At 41.4% G+C, this 12,220-nt stretch overlaps 1 protein-coding gene across 1 annotated transcript in view; it reads right to left on the bottom strand.

Moving 5' to 3' along the window:
- The window catches only part of LOC103511321, a 28,187-nt gene that overhangs the window by 12,654 nt on the left and 3,313 nt on the right, over nucleotides 1-12,220 (bottom strand). Inside the window, exons 5-15 of the mRNA XM_026825116.1 lie at nucleotides 9,776-9,976; nucleotides 9,539-9,599; nucleotides 8,150-8,296; nucleotides 6,673-6,746; nucleotides 5,964-6,025; nucleotides 5,438-5,586; nucleotides 4,424-4,577; nucleotides 3,672-3,886; nucleotides 2,991-3,144; nucleotides 1,980-2,194; nucleotides 1,049-1,345 (exon numbers count right to left, since the gene is read on the bottom strand). Of these exons, the coding sequence (XP_026680917.1) occupies nucleotides 1,049-1,345; nucleotides 1,980-2,194; nucleotides 2,991-3,144; nucleotides 3,672-3,886; nucleotides 4,424-4,577; nucleotides 5,438-5,586; nucleotides 5,964-6,025; nucleotides 6,673-6,746; nucleotides 8,150-8,296; nucleotides 9,539-9,599; nucleotides 9,776-9,976 (1,729 nt within the window). The remainder of the gene's footprint in view (nucleotides 1-1,048; nucleotides 1,346-1,979; nucleotides 2,195-2,990; nucleotides 3,145-3,671; nucleotides 3,887-4,423; nucleotides 4,578-5,437; nucleotides 5,587-5,963; nucleotides 6,026-6,672; nucleotides 6,747-8,149; nucleotides 8,297-9,538; nucleotides 9,600-9,775; nucleotides 9,977-12,220) is intronic.

Raw genomic sequence — 12,220 nt, forward strand, 5'->3', positions numbered from 1 at the left:
AGAACACGTTTCTGCACATGCGCAGAAACGAGTTTTCGTCAAATAATGTTAAAGAGTTTAGTAGACGGGACGCTAATTTTAGTTGCAATAACTCGCTATTGTCCTGAAATAGAAGAGAGAAGAAGGAATAAACAGGAAAAAGCCTGGCGTTCTAAGAACGAACCTTATCTGTTTAGGATAAAGTTTGCCCCGGGCGAGAATTGAACCCCTTGTAAGCGCTAGCTTACACTCCGAGCTGACTAGGGCCGGGGGCCGAAAACCGAAAAGTAAGTTTTGCTACGACAGAGACCACACGAGTCTAAAATGCACATGCACAGAAGTTGACCAGAACACGTTTCTGCACATGCGCAGAAACGAGTTTTCGTCAAATAATGTTAAAAAGTTCAGTAAATGGGACGCTAATTTTAGTTGCAAAAACTCGCTATTGTCCTGAAATAGAAGAGAGAAGAAGGACTAAATAAGAAAAAGCCTGGCGTTCCAAGAACGAACCTTATCTGTTTAGGATAAAGTGCGCCCCGGGCGAGAATTGAACCCCTTGTAAGCGCTAGCTTACACTCCGAGCTGACTAGGGCCGGGGGCCGAAAACCGAAAAGTAAGTTTCGAGTCTAAAATGCACAGTTGACCAGAACACGTTTCTGCACATGCGCAGAAACGAGTTTTCGTCAAATAATGTTAAAGAGTTCAGTAGACGGGACGCTAATTTTAGTTGCAAAAACTCGCTATTGTCCTGAAATAGAAGAGAGAAGAAGGACTAAATAGGAAAAAGCCTGGCGTTCCAAGAACGAACCTTATCTGTTTAGGATGAAGTTCGCCCCGGGCGAGAATTGAACCCCTTGTAAGCGCTAGCTTACACTCCCGGCTGACTAGGGCCGGGGGCCGAAAACCGAAAAGTAAGTTTAAACTTTTAAACTTGATTTAAGTTTACCTCTCGGATTAAGCAATTTGATAGTAGATTAAAAATAAAAAAAAAACAGGTTGCTAAATCTGAGAGTTAAACTCAAACGGAGTTTAAACTCACTTTGTGGTCCTAGGCTGGTAAAATTCTTACTTGGTCGTCGATTTTCGTCCGGGTCCCCAGAAGGGCTCCGGGTTGGGCTGGTACCGCAGTAGTCCGGCGGATTCCGAGATCGCCTCCTCGTGAAAACTGAAGTTGGCTTCCAGTTGGGGTTCCTTCTGGAGCAGATTTCGGACGGTGGTGTCCTCCAGCCTCTTCTCCGCTATGGGATGTAGTTTGATCCAGCACCTGAGGATGTCCCACACGACCGACATGGGTGCGTTGGTTTTGAACGAGTTCTTGGAACAGTGGGACAGGGACACTTTGTAGTTGGCGTTCAGGAGGGCTGACCTGTGGGAAAAATAAGGGATTTTTCTACTAATAGTTATTTACAAATGTCTGGAATATTGACCCTTAGGCCAAAAGTTCAGTGGAATGTAGACCTTACTCCTCCTATTCAGGCGTGTACAGACAGGGTCAGCGTTTTTCGTCAGCCTCTCAATCAGCCCGACTAGGGTGATTGCTTTGTTTGGTCTGCCATTTGGTTTTGGCTACAAATTTTACGACTGTATGCCCTTCGCACTCAACCTTTGGTATTTTTTTAGCAAGGGAAATGGGTGTCTGAAAATTTTGTGACTTTCAAGGGGAATCGAACTCGGTCTTACCTAAATTCCTGCATAGGTATCACTTTACAGTGTTGCACGGAACACAAATTGGTCAGCGTATAGTAGAGGGGGACATCCCTAAGTTACTTGAGGATAACAGCAACCTATGTCACTGCCAATCGAACCAGGTCTTACCTGAATTCCAGCATGGGTCTTCTCCCGTGTATAGACGGAGTCGCGTTTTTCGCCAGCCTCTCAATCAGCCCTAACTAGGGTGATTGCTTTGGGTTGAGATTTGGTTTTGGCTACAAATTTTACGAGTGGATGCCCTTCGCACTCAACCTTTGCTATTTCTTTAGCAAGGGAAATGGGTGTCTTACCTGAATTCCTGCATGGGTATGACTTCGCAGTGTAGCACGGAACACAAATTGGTCAACGTATAGTAGAGTGGGACATCCTTAAGTTCCTCCAGGATAACAGCCAGCATGCCCGTGATACGGCGTGAATTCTTTAGGTTCAGATCTACGCTGGTCTTCAGCACCTGAGTTACGAAGGCAGCGTCGTGCAGAGGTCCGGTCCAAATGGGGCCTGCCATCTGGAATAATAACAGGGAATAAACTTTAAATAATCTAATAATATGTACACATACTTTCATAATATTCAAGTAGCAAGTAGGTACTAATACTTTAGTATTTCAATGGGTTACTTTCGGGAGTTCTCGTGTTGACCTAGCACCTAAATGGGAAGTATTGTGTCTCCTATCGCCCACCTGATTAGAGGCATACTACGGGATGGGCATGCTACGACACAGACTTCACATGTGTGGCAATTGCTTCATTGCTACGAAATAAAAACGGCGGTGAAACATCTTTTTTCCCATCAAATTCAAATAAGCTTTCTTGCCAGTCTAGCTAGATTATGTAGCAGGACTTGTAAGCTCTACGTCGCGGGTTCGATTACGGCCCGGGGCGAACTTTATCCTAAACAGAGAGGCTGGCTTTCTCCTACCCTGTTCTTTTTCTCTCTTCGATTTCGGGACGATTAGATCACTGAAGTTGAGTAACGTTGCGCGTGGTTAGCAAGGTTGAAATCCTTACCACATTTCAAGCCCATGGGATAGGTTGAATTTGGTTTGTCCTGATACTTGGTATACCATGCCTAGAGATTGAAAACTTGACTACAGGGGAGTTGAACCCCAGACCTCTACACTGTGAGGCCAGTACTTACCACATGTCTACCGTCGCAATGTGCAGACTTGCCATTAACTACAGATCCATGGGATAGGTTGAATTTGGTTTGTCCTGATACTTGATACACCATGCCAAGAGGTTGAAAACTTGACTACAGGGGAGTTGAACCCCAGACCTCTACACGGTGAGGCCAGTACTTACCACATGTCTACCGTCGCAATGTGCACACTTGGCATTGACAACAGGTCCATGGGATAGGTTGAATTTGGTTTGTCCTGATACTTGATACACCATGCCAAGAGGTTGGAAACTCAAAGTGTTACAGCCTATGCACTTGAATACCATTGAGGTTTTCCTGGAAATTGACAAGAAAAAAAAATCGCAATGAACAAAGATCTTTAATGCAAATGTAAATGCAATTTCTTTGTGTTATTATGTCACAACTTTGGTGCTCACTGCAGTATTGTAGGATTTTTCCCACTACATATCTCAATAATCCTAACAACCAATGTTTACCTACCATGCTGGCACCGGTCGCTATGCGCATTTACTGAATTCCTGTATAGGTATCACTTCACAGTGTAGCACGGAACACAAATTGGTCAACGTATAGTAGAGGGGGACATCCCTAAGTTACTCCAGGATAACAGCAACCTATGTCACTGCCAATCGAACCAGGTCTTACCTGAATTCCAGCATGGGTCTTCTCCTTTTTCTTCGTCTTCTCCCGTGTATAGACGGGGTCGCGTTTTTCGTCAGCCTCTCAATCAGCCCTAACTAGGGTGATTGTTTTGGGCTGACATTTGGTTTTGGCTACAAATTTTACGAGTGGATGCCCTTCGTACTCTGCTATTTCTTTAGCAAGGGAAATGGGTGTCTTACTTGAATTCCTGCATAGGTATCACTTCACAGTGTAGCACGGAACACAAATTGGTCAACGTATAGTAGAGGGGGACATCCTTGAGTTCCTCCAGGATAACAGCCAGCATGCCCGTGATACGGCGTGAATTCTTCAGGTTCAGATCCACGCTGGTCTTCAGGACCTGAGTTACGAAGGCAGCGTCGTGCAGAGGTCCGGTCCAAATGGGGCCTGCCATCTGGAATAATTAATAACAGGGAATAAACTTTAAATAATCTAATGATATGTACAAATACTTTCATAATATTTAAGTAGAAAGTACTATATATATATAATACTTAGCAGATCTGTCATATGACAGGTTTCAGCAGAACCTTCTTGAACCCCAGACCTCTACACTGTGAGTCCAGTATTTACCACATGTCTACCGTCGCAATGTGCACACTTGCCATTCACAAGAGGGCCATGGGATAGGTTGAACTTGGTTTGTCCTGATACTTGATACACCATGCCAAGAGGTTGAAAACTTGACTACAAAGGGCTTGAACCCCAGACCTCTACACTGTGAGGCCAGTACTTACCACATGTCTACCGTCGCAATGTGCACACTTGGCATTGACTACAGGTCCATGGGATAGGTTGAACTTGGTTTGTCCTGCTTGGGATAGGTTGAATTTGATTTGTCCTGATACTTGATATACCATGCCAAGAGGTTGAGAACTTCACTACAGAGGGCTTGAACCCCAGACCTCTACACTGTGAGTCCAGTACTTACCACATGTCTACCGTCGCAATGTGCACACTTGGCATTGACTACAGGTCCATGGGATAGGTTGAACTTGGTTTGTCCTGATACTTGATACACCATGCCAAGAGGTTGGAAACTCAACGTGTTACAGCCTATGCACTTGAATACCATTGAGGTTTTCCTGGAAATTGACAAGAAAGAAAAAAATCGCAATGAAAAAAGATTTTTAATGTGGTTTGAATCTAAAATCTCTATACTCCACTCCACTCTGTTATTGTCAGACGCTAGTCTACTTTCAGTTTGAGCTAGTCAGCTTGGAGCGCCCCTGTCTCGTAAAGGATTGTTTGATTCCCGCAAGGGGCGAACTTTATGCTAAATAAATAAGATTCATTCTCAGAACGGCTGGCTTTCTCCTCGATTTCTGGAGGACAAGACCTCCAATTGTTAAGTTCCCTAAAAAAATAATAAAAAGTTCTATTTTCCCAAAAGTTCTTCAAGTTCTTTCTCTCTTCGATTGTTACAGTTTCCTCTAGCAATCCTCTTCTTTTGGGAAGTAGGAGTTTGATCATAAAAAAAAGGATTTATTTCAAACTTACGTGGAGGTAGCTTTGCAGGTCTGCGGACTCGTAAAAACCTTGACAAATACTCGAATATAGAAAAGATCTTTAATGTAGTTTGAATCTAAAATCTCTATACTCCACTCCAGTCTGTTATTAGCCTAAGTCAGACGCTAGTCTACTCTCAGTTTAAGCTAGTCAGCTTGGAGCGCCCCTGTCTCGTAAAGGATTGTTTGATTCCCGCAAGGGGCAAACTTTATGCTAAATAAATAAGGTTCATTCTCAGAACGGCTGGCTTTCTCCTCGATTTCTGGAGGATAAGACCTCCAATTGTTAAGTTCCCTAAAAAAATAATAAAAAGTTCTATTTTCCCAAAAGTTCTTCAAGTTCTTTCTCTCTTCGATTGTTACAGTTTCCTCTATCAATCCTCTTCTTTTGGGAAGTAGGAGTTTGATCATAAAAAAAGGATTTATTTCAAACTTACGTGGAGGTAGCTTTGCAGGTCTGCGGACTCGTAAAAACCTTGACAAATACTCGAATATAGAAGTCCGCATGGAATGAAAGCAGGGGAACAATGAAGCGACCGTACTTGCTACACACGGTCTCTATGAGATGAAGACAAATACGGAGTGCCTGAAGGAAAATTAAATACAAAAATACAACATAATAATATAGTACGCTTAGCCCAGTTTAAAAATCAATAGTACGCTTAGCCCAGTGGTAATGCACTTGCTTGATATGCAGAAGGTTTCGCCATTTAGGGCTGGACAGGGAAAAAGCTCAAAAGGAACTAGCGCTTCTCACGACTGTACCTTTAGCCACAGGTGGCTTAAATTTTGCAGACAGCTTCCATAATTAATGATAATCAAAAGTGTCCGCGGGCCGGAGCTCGAGAAATGTACGGTTCGGCCGCCATTTAACGCCAAATCTTTGAAAAAAAGGAACTAGCGTTTCTCACGACTTTATTGTAATAATATGGTAAGTGAAAAAAGAAAAAGCCGCAGACTCACCATCTCATGACAAGCGGCGGTCTTGAGGGACACGGCATTGTATTTGACATAGCATAATAGTGCTAGGTTTTGGGTTCAATTCCTGCCTTGGACTTTATCCTAACCAGTTGAGGCTCGTTCTCAGAACAGCTGTTTTTCTTCTGTTCTGTACTTCTCTCTTTGATATCGGGACAATATGATCACAGTATTTGTAGTTTTGATTTGGTCTGATATATATTGAAGTTCACTGATGTATTTTTCTCTTAGTAGGTTGTGTAGGTTACATATTAACTACATACTTAACTCATTTCGAAAATTTCAGCACATGTTGTTGTTGTTTTACACCGGGGTGATGGTCTCTAGCTCTAGCCATGTTAAAGGGGCTGGCTCGTCCTGAACCGCAGTCAACCATCGTGAGGACTTGTGCTTGGTCTTGAAAAGCAGGGAGAACCCTTTGAAAACTGCCAGATAGCTAGGCTGGTTAGGGTTAGCTGGTCTCCTCCCTGTTTATAGTCCCACAGCCAGACGCTAGGCTACTCTCTGTTTAACGTCCCCTAGCCAGAAAGTCTGGCTAGGGGGGACTTTAATTCTACATTATACAAATATTCGATAGGATATAAAATTTATATGTTTGTTTTGATTTTTTTTTTCAGACATCTAATGCAATTGGAGAAAATTCGCGGCCGCCATTTCGACGCGATTGATCTCGATCCGTTTGGCAATCCGACGCGATTCCTGGACGCGGCGGTGAGCTCGCTACGCGACGGCGGTCTCCTATTGGTCACCTGTACGGACATGGCGGTCCTGTGCGGCAATACACCGGAAACATGCTATGTCAAATACAATGCCGTGTCCCTCAAGACCGCCGCTTGTCATGAGATGGTGAGTCTGCGGCTTTTTCTTTTTTCACTTACCGTATTATTACAATAAAGTCGTGAGAAACGCTAGTTCCTTTTTTCAAAGATTTGGCGTTAAATGGCGGCCGAACCGTACATTTCTCGAGGTCCGCGGACACTTTTGATTATCATTAATTATGGAAGCTGTCTGCAAAATTTGAGCCACCTGTGGCTAAAGGTACAGTCGTGAGAAGCGCTAGTTCCTTTTGAGCTTTTTCCCTGTCTAGCCCTAAATGGCGAAACCTTCTGCATATCAAGCAAGTGCATTACTAACGCTAGTTCCTTTTTTCAAAGATTTGGCGTTAAATGGCGGCCGAACCGTACATTTCTCGAGGTCCGGCCCGCGGACACTTTTGATTATCATTAATTATGGAAGCTGTCTGCAAAATTTGAGCCACCTGTGGCTAAAGGTAAAGTCGTGAGAAGCGCTAGTTCCTTTTGAGCTTTTTCCCTGTCTAGCCCTAAATGGCGAAACCTTCTGCATATCAAGCAAGTGCATTACCACTGGGCTAAGCGTACTATTAGAATAGAATAGAATAGAATAGAATATACCTTGTTTATCCTGCCAGAATGAGACTGAAAAGTCCCTTTACTATTGATTTTTAAAGCTATTTTTTTTGTCTTCTGCTACCTATTATTATGTTGTATTTTTGTTTTTATTGTATTTAATTTTCCTTCAGGCACTCCGTATTTGTCTTCATCTCATAGAGACCGTGTGTAGCAAGTACGGTCGTTTCATTGTTCCCCTGCTTTCATTCCATGCGGACTTCTATATTCGAGTATTTGTCAAGGTTTTTACGAGTCCGCTAGGTAGTTACCTAACTCATCAATCCTTATAACCCAAGAAATCACCACTCTTCAATATCCCAGAATACATGTAAGTGTTTGATTATTCATCATGCCAATACATCAGGACTGCTGTGATTCAGATGTGCCCCAAGTATGATCTAATAAATCTATTAATAACTAGGTGAAAGGAGTGCCTCAAAAGTGGGCAGGACAAACAATTCACATAATCATTGCCTTGAGTGCCTTTTGTCGGATCTGAATTTTCTAAAGCGAGTTAACTGGATGAAGGTTCCTCTTTAAGGATATATCTGAAATTATTTCCTGTGATCTACAACGGTTTACTTACCTTTTCTTAGGAATAGCACTCTGAACTTTTATTTTTTCCGAGGAACATTGCTTTTGGTCATTGCCTTGAGTGCCTTTTGTCGGATCTGAATTTTCTAAAGGGAGTTAACTGGATGAAGGTTCCTCTTTAAGGATATATCTGAAATCATTTCCTGTGATCTACAATGGTTTACTTACCTTTTCTTAGGAATAGCACTCTGAACTTTTATTTTTTCCGAGGAACATTGCTTTTGGTTTGAGGTTACATTTTGCTGGTCTGATTGTGCTGTTTGGTGGACTGGATTTGGAGAGTCTCTGGAATGGGCCTTGTCTTTAGTAGAACCACTGGAGTTTTCCATTTGGGGATGTCTTATCAACTTTAGGGTCTTTAGGAAAGAAATCTTTATCAACTGCCAAGTGCTATTTGTCCAACTTCAAATCTTCAAAAAAAAATCCTCTGCTCTGCTCCTCTGCTCTGATTTGATTTGATTAATAAACAAACTTCGTCCAGACTAGAAGAAATCACGCATTAACCCTTGCGTGCACATCGCTATGACTCAAATGAGAAGCAATATTTTTCTTTTCAGCTTTACAAATTTCTCCTAGACTAGTTTAAAAATCTACATCATGCAGCTATTTTAGAGACACTTGATGCTAGAAATATAGGTATCTGATTGTGCTGTTTGGTGGACTGGATTTGCAGAGTCTCTGGAATTGGCCTTGTCTTTAGTAGAACCACTGGAGTTTTCCATTTGGGGATGTCTTATCAACATTAGGGTCTTTAGGAAAGAAATCTTTATCAACTGCCAAGTGCTACTTGTCCAACTTCAAAAAAATCTGGTGTGAACATCACACGACTTTCCTTATCCTATTGAATGATGCTTATTTGAGTTTTCTTTTACCCTAACTTTTACAATGTTAGTGCTAGGTTTTGGGTTCAATTCCTGCCTTGGACTTTATCCTAACCAGCTGAGGCTTGTTCTCAGAACAGCTGGTTTTCTCCTGTTCTCTCTTTGATATCGGGACAATATGATCACAGTATTTTTTAGTTTTGGTTTTGTCTGATATATATTGAAGTTCACTGATGTATTTTTCTCTTGGTAGGTTGTGTGGGTACACAAATGAACTACTTAACTCATTTCGAAAATTTCAGCACATGTTGTTGTTGTTTTAGTGGCTTTAGCTTTCGCTGAATGGCAATAGCAGAATAAAGATATCTTTTTGTATCTGCTATACACCGGGGTGATGGTCTCTATCTCTAGCCATGTTAAAGGGGCTGGCTCGTCCTGAACCGCAGTCAACCATCATGAGGACTTGTGCTTGGTCTTGAAAAGCAGGGAGAACCCTTTGAAAACTGCCAGATAGCTAGGCTGGTTAGGGTTAGCTGGTCTCCTCTAACCCTTGTAATAATAATAATAATATACTCTTGAGTGAAAAGTCACCACTAGGCGAGGTTAACGCCGGCGGCGTTCTCTACCACCTAACCCTTAGAGCTCCATTATTATGTGGCCAGATTCTCAAATAAATGAGGATAAAATTCCATGCCTCGGCTGGGATGAAAACCACGCCCTTCCGTTCAGCACTTACTTGATGTTTCCGTTGACGATTCTCAGATCATCTTCATCCTCATCATCACATAGGTTATACTCTGAGAGAACAGGAGAAAACCAGCTGTTCTGAGAACAAGCCTCAACTGGTTAGGATAAAGTCCAAGGCAGGAATTGAACCCAAAACCTAGCACTAACATGGCAGGTGCAATACCCTCCAAGCTAACTAAGTTGGACCAAATTATTTGGTTCTAATAAATAAATCTCAAGTGGTCACTTATCACTAAAGAGTTCTCTGGTTTGGTCTCCTCGAGTAGTTTGTTTTCATCCAGGACTTCCATTTTGTCTTCAGACTTTTGAATATCTATTTCCGCTGGTGGGTCATTGTTTACTTCTTGGATGACATTGGGTTTAGTGTCATTGCTGATCTCCTTCACATTGGTGGTTTCTGCCTCAGGGATTTTTTGTGATACATCTTCTGAAAGTTTTAAAAGACAAGGGTAGTTTGATTATAAAAGTCTGCTTAGAGTGGAAGACCACTCTATTAGAGAAGTAACCCATTTTTCTATGGTTCCAAATAAATATTTTACTTTCTCCTACATCCACAATCAAAGAGAACACAGCTGCCTTATCTTCCATAAATATAGACGATCCTTAGGTTCTTCTCTGCAGAAGCCCTGACCGTGTCCAGTGAGTACTTGTCTTTTAAAACTTTCAGAAGATGTATCACAAAAAATCCCTGAGGCAGAAACCACCAATGTGAAGGAGATCAGCAATGACACTAAACCCGATGTCATCCAAGAAGTAAACAATGACCCACCATCGGAAATAGATATTCAAAAGTCTGAAGACAAAATGGAAGTCCTGGATGAAAACAAACTACTCGAGGAGACCAAACCAGAGAACTCTTTAGTGATAAATAATAAAGAGGTCAATGACACAACAGTGGAAGAAGAAAAAGTAGACAAAAATATCCAGGAAGCTGTAAAAACTGTTGTGGATATTGAAGATGAAAACGACACCTTAGTACTGAATAGTGACATTGATTCAGCATCTAGTGATCAAGATAATGGTGACCAAGGTGATGATTTTGATGACGAAGATAGTGACGATCATATGTACGATATTATCAGTGAAGGAAAGGCCAACATATACATTCCTGCGGGCAAGAAGGGTGTGTTTTATAATCCTGTCCAGGAGTTCAATAGAGATTTGAGTGTCACTGTGCTCACTGTATTTGCCAAAGGTAATGTATACTTTGAAATAATAATTTAATAAACATAATTAGAACATAATATGAAGGATTTCTAAATATACCTACATTTTTACTTTCATTATTTACATAAGTACTTATTGACCTAATCAATTTGTGGATCAGAACTACCAATCCTCAGCAAAAAGATAAGGAAGTGAATAAAAATTAGCTAAAATGATAGGAACAAATTTAATCAACAGTACCTATGTACTTTAAATTTTTGGACTGATTAAAACACTTTCTCATTACCTTGTAGGTATAGGTTCCCTATACATATTTTTAATAGAAAGTAAACTTATTTACTTACAAACATATCATTTTTCAGATCACCAAAATGACCCAACCGTGAAAAAGTACCAGAAGAAAATGAAGTGGGCCACTGCCACATCGGAAACAGAAGATGATGAGGAAGAGGAAGAAGAAGATCTACCACCAGCACCCGGGAGGAAATGTAAAAATGGCATTTCTATTCTGGATGCTTTGAGTGCAACAGGATTGAGGTACGTAAAAGAATGAAAGAGAGGACCAATTTATTTTTATTTTTTTTTATTTTTTTTAATAGCCTGTTACATTTCTTTTGGCATTTGGTGTTGGTAGTAGACCCTTCACTTTACTTATCTATGATTTGGTCCCAAACATCAGACAAACCAACATTCTTCCTTCATTCATTGCGCTCTGCCTTTATTGAAGTAGGTATCCTATTTTGACATTCTCCAGTTAAAACAAAGTAGTGAATGAAAGCACTGAGAGTTATGGAATTTTAGTTGTGTTAAGCATGAATACTTGTTAAAAACGTTATTCCCCACTTATTACACACCACTAAATTTTATGACTTGACTTGGGCTTGAACCATCAAGTTCTAAATTCAAAGTCCACTGTTCTAACCACTGCACCACTGAGGTTGATTCAGCTAGAGAGTAACATTTAATCTGTGTTTCAGGTCTATGAGATACGGCTTAGAGGTTGCGGGAGTCAACACAGCACTAAATTTTATGACTTGACTTGGGCTTGAACCATCAAGTTCTAAATTCAAAGTCCACTGTTCTAACCACTGCACCACTTAGGTTGATTCAGCTAAAGAGTAACATTTAATCTGTGTTTCAGGTCTATGAGATACGGCTTAGAGGTTGCAGGAGTCAACACAGTCATGGCCAATGATATGTCAGAGGTAGCCGTCAAAATCATTGACAAAAATGTCAAGCTGAACAATTTGAACAAGAAGTGGCCTAGCGTCTGGCTGTGGGACTATAAACAGGGAGGAGAACAGCTAACCCTAACCAACCTAGCTATCTGGCAGTTTTCAAAGGGTTCTCCCTGCTTTTAAAGACCAAGCACAAGTCCTCAAGATGATTGACAGCGGTTCAGGACGAGCCAGCCACTTTAACATGACTAGAGCTAGAGACCATCACCCCGGTGTATAGCAGATACAAAAAGATATCTTTATTCTGCTATTGCCATTCGGCGAAA

Source organism: Diaphorina citri, unplaced genomic scaffold (genome assembly GCF_000475195.1).
Source record: "Diaphorina citri unplaced genomic scaffold, Diaci psyllid genome assembly version 1.1 scaffold701, whole genome shotgun sequence".
Lineage (NCBI taxonomy): Eukaryota > Metazoa > Arthropoda > Insecta > Hemiptera > Psyllidae > Diaphorina > Diaphorina citri.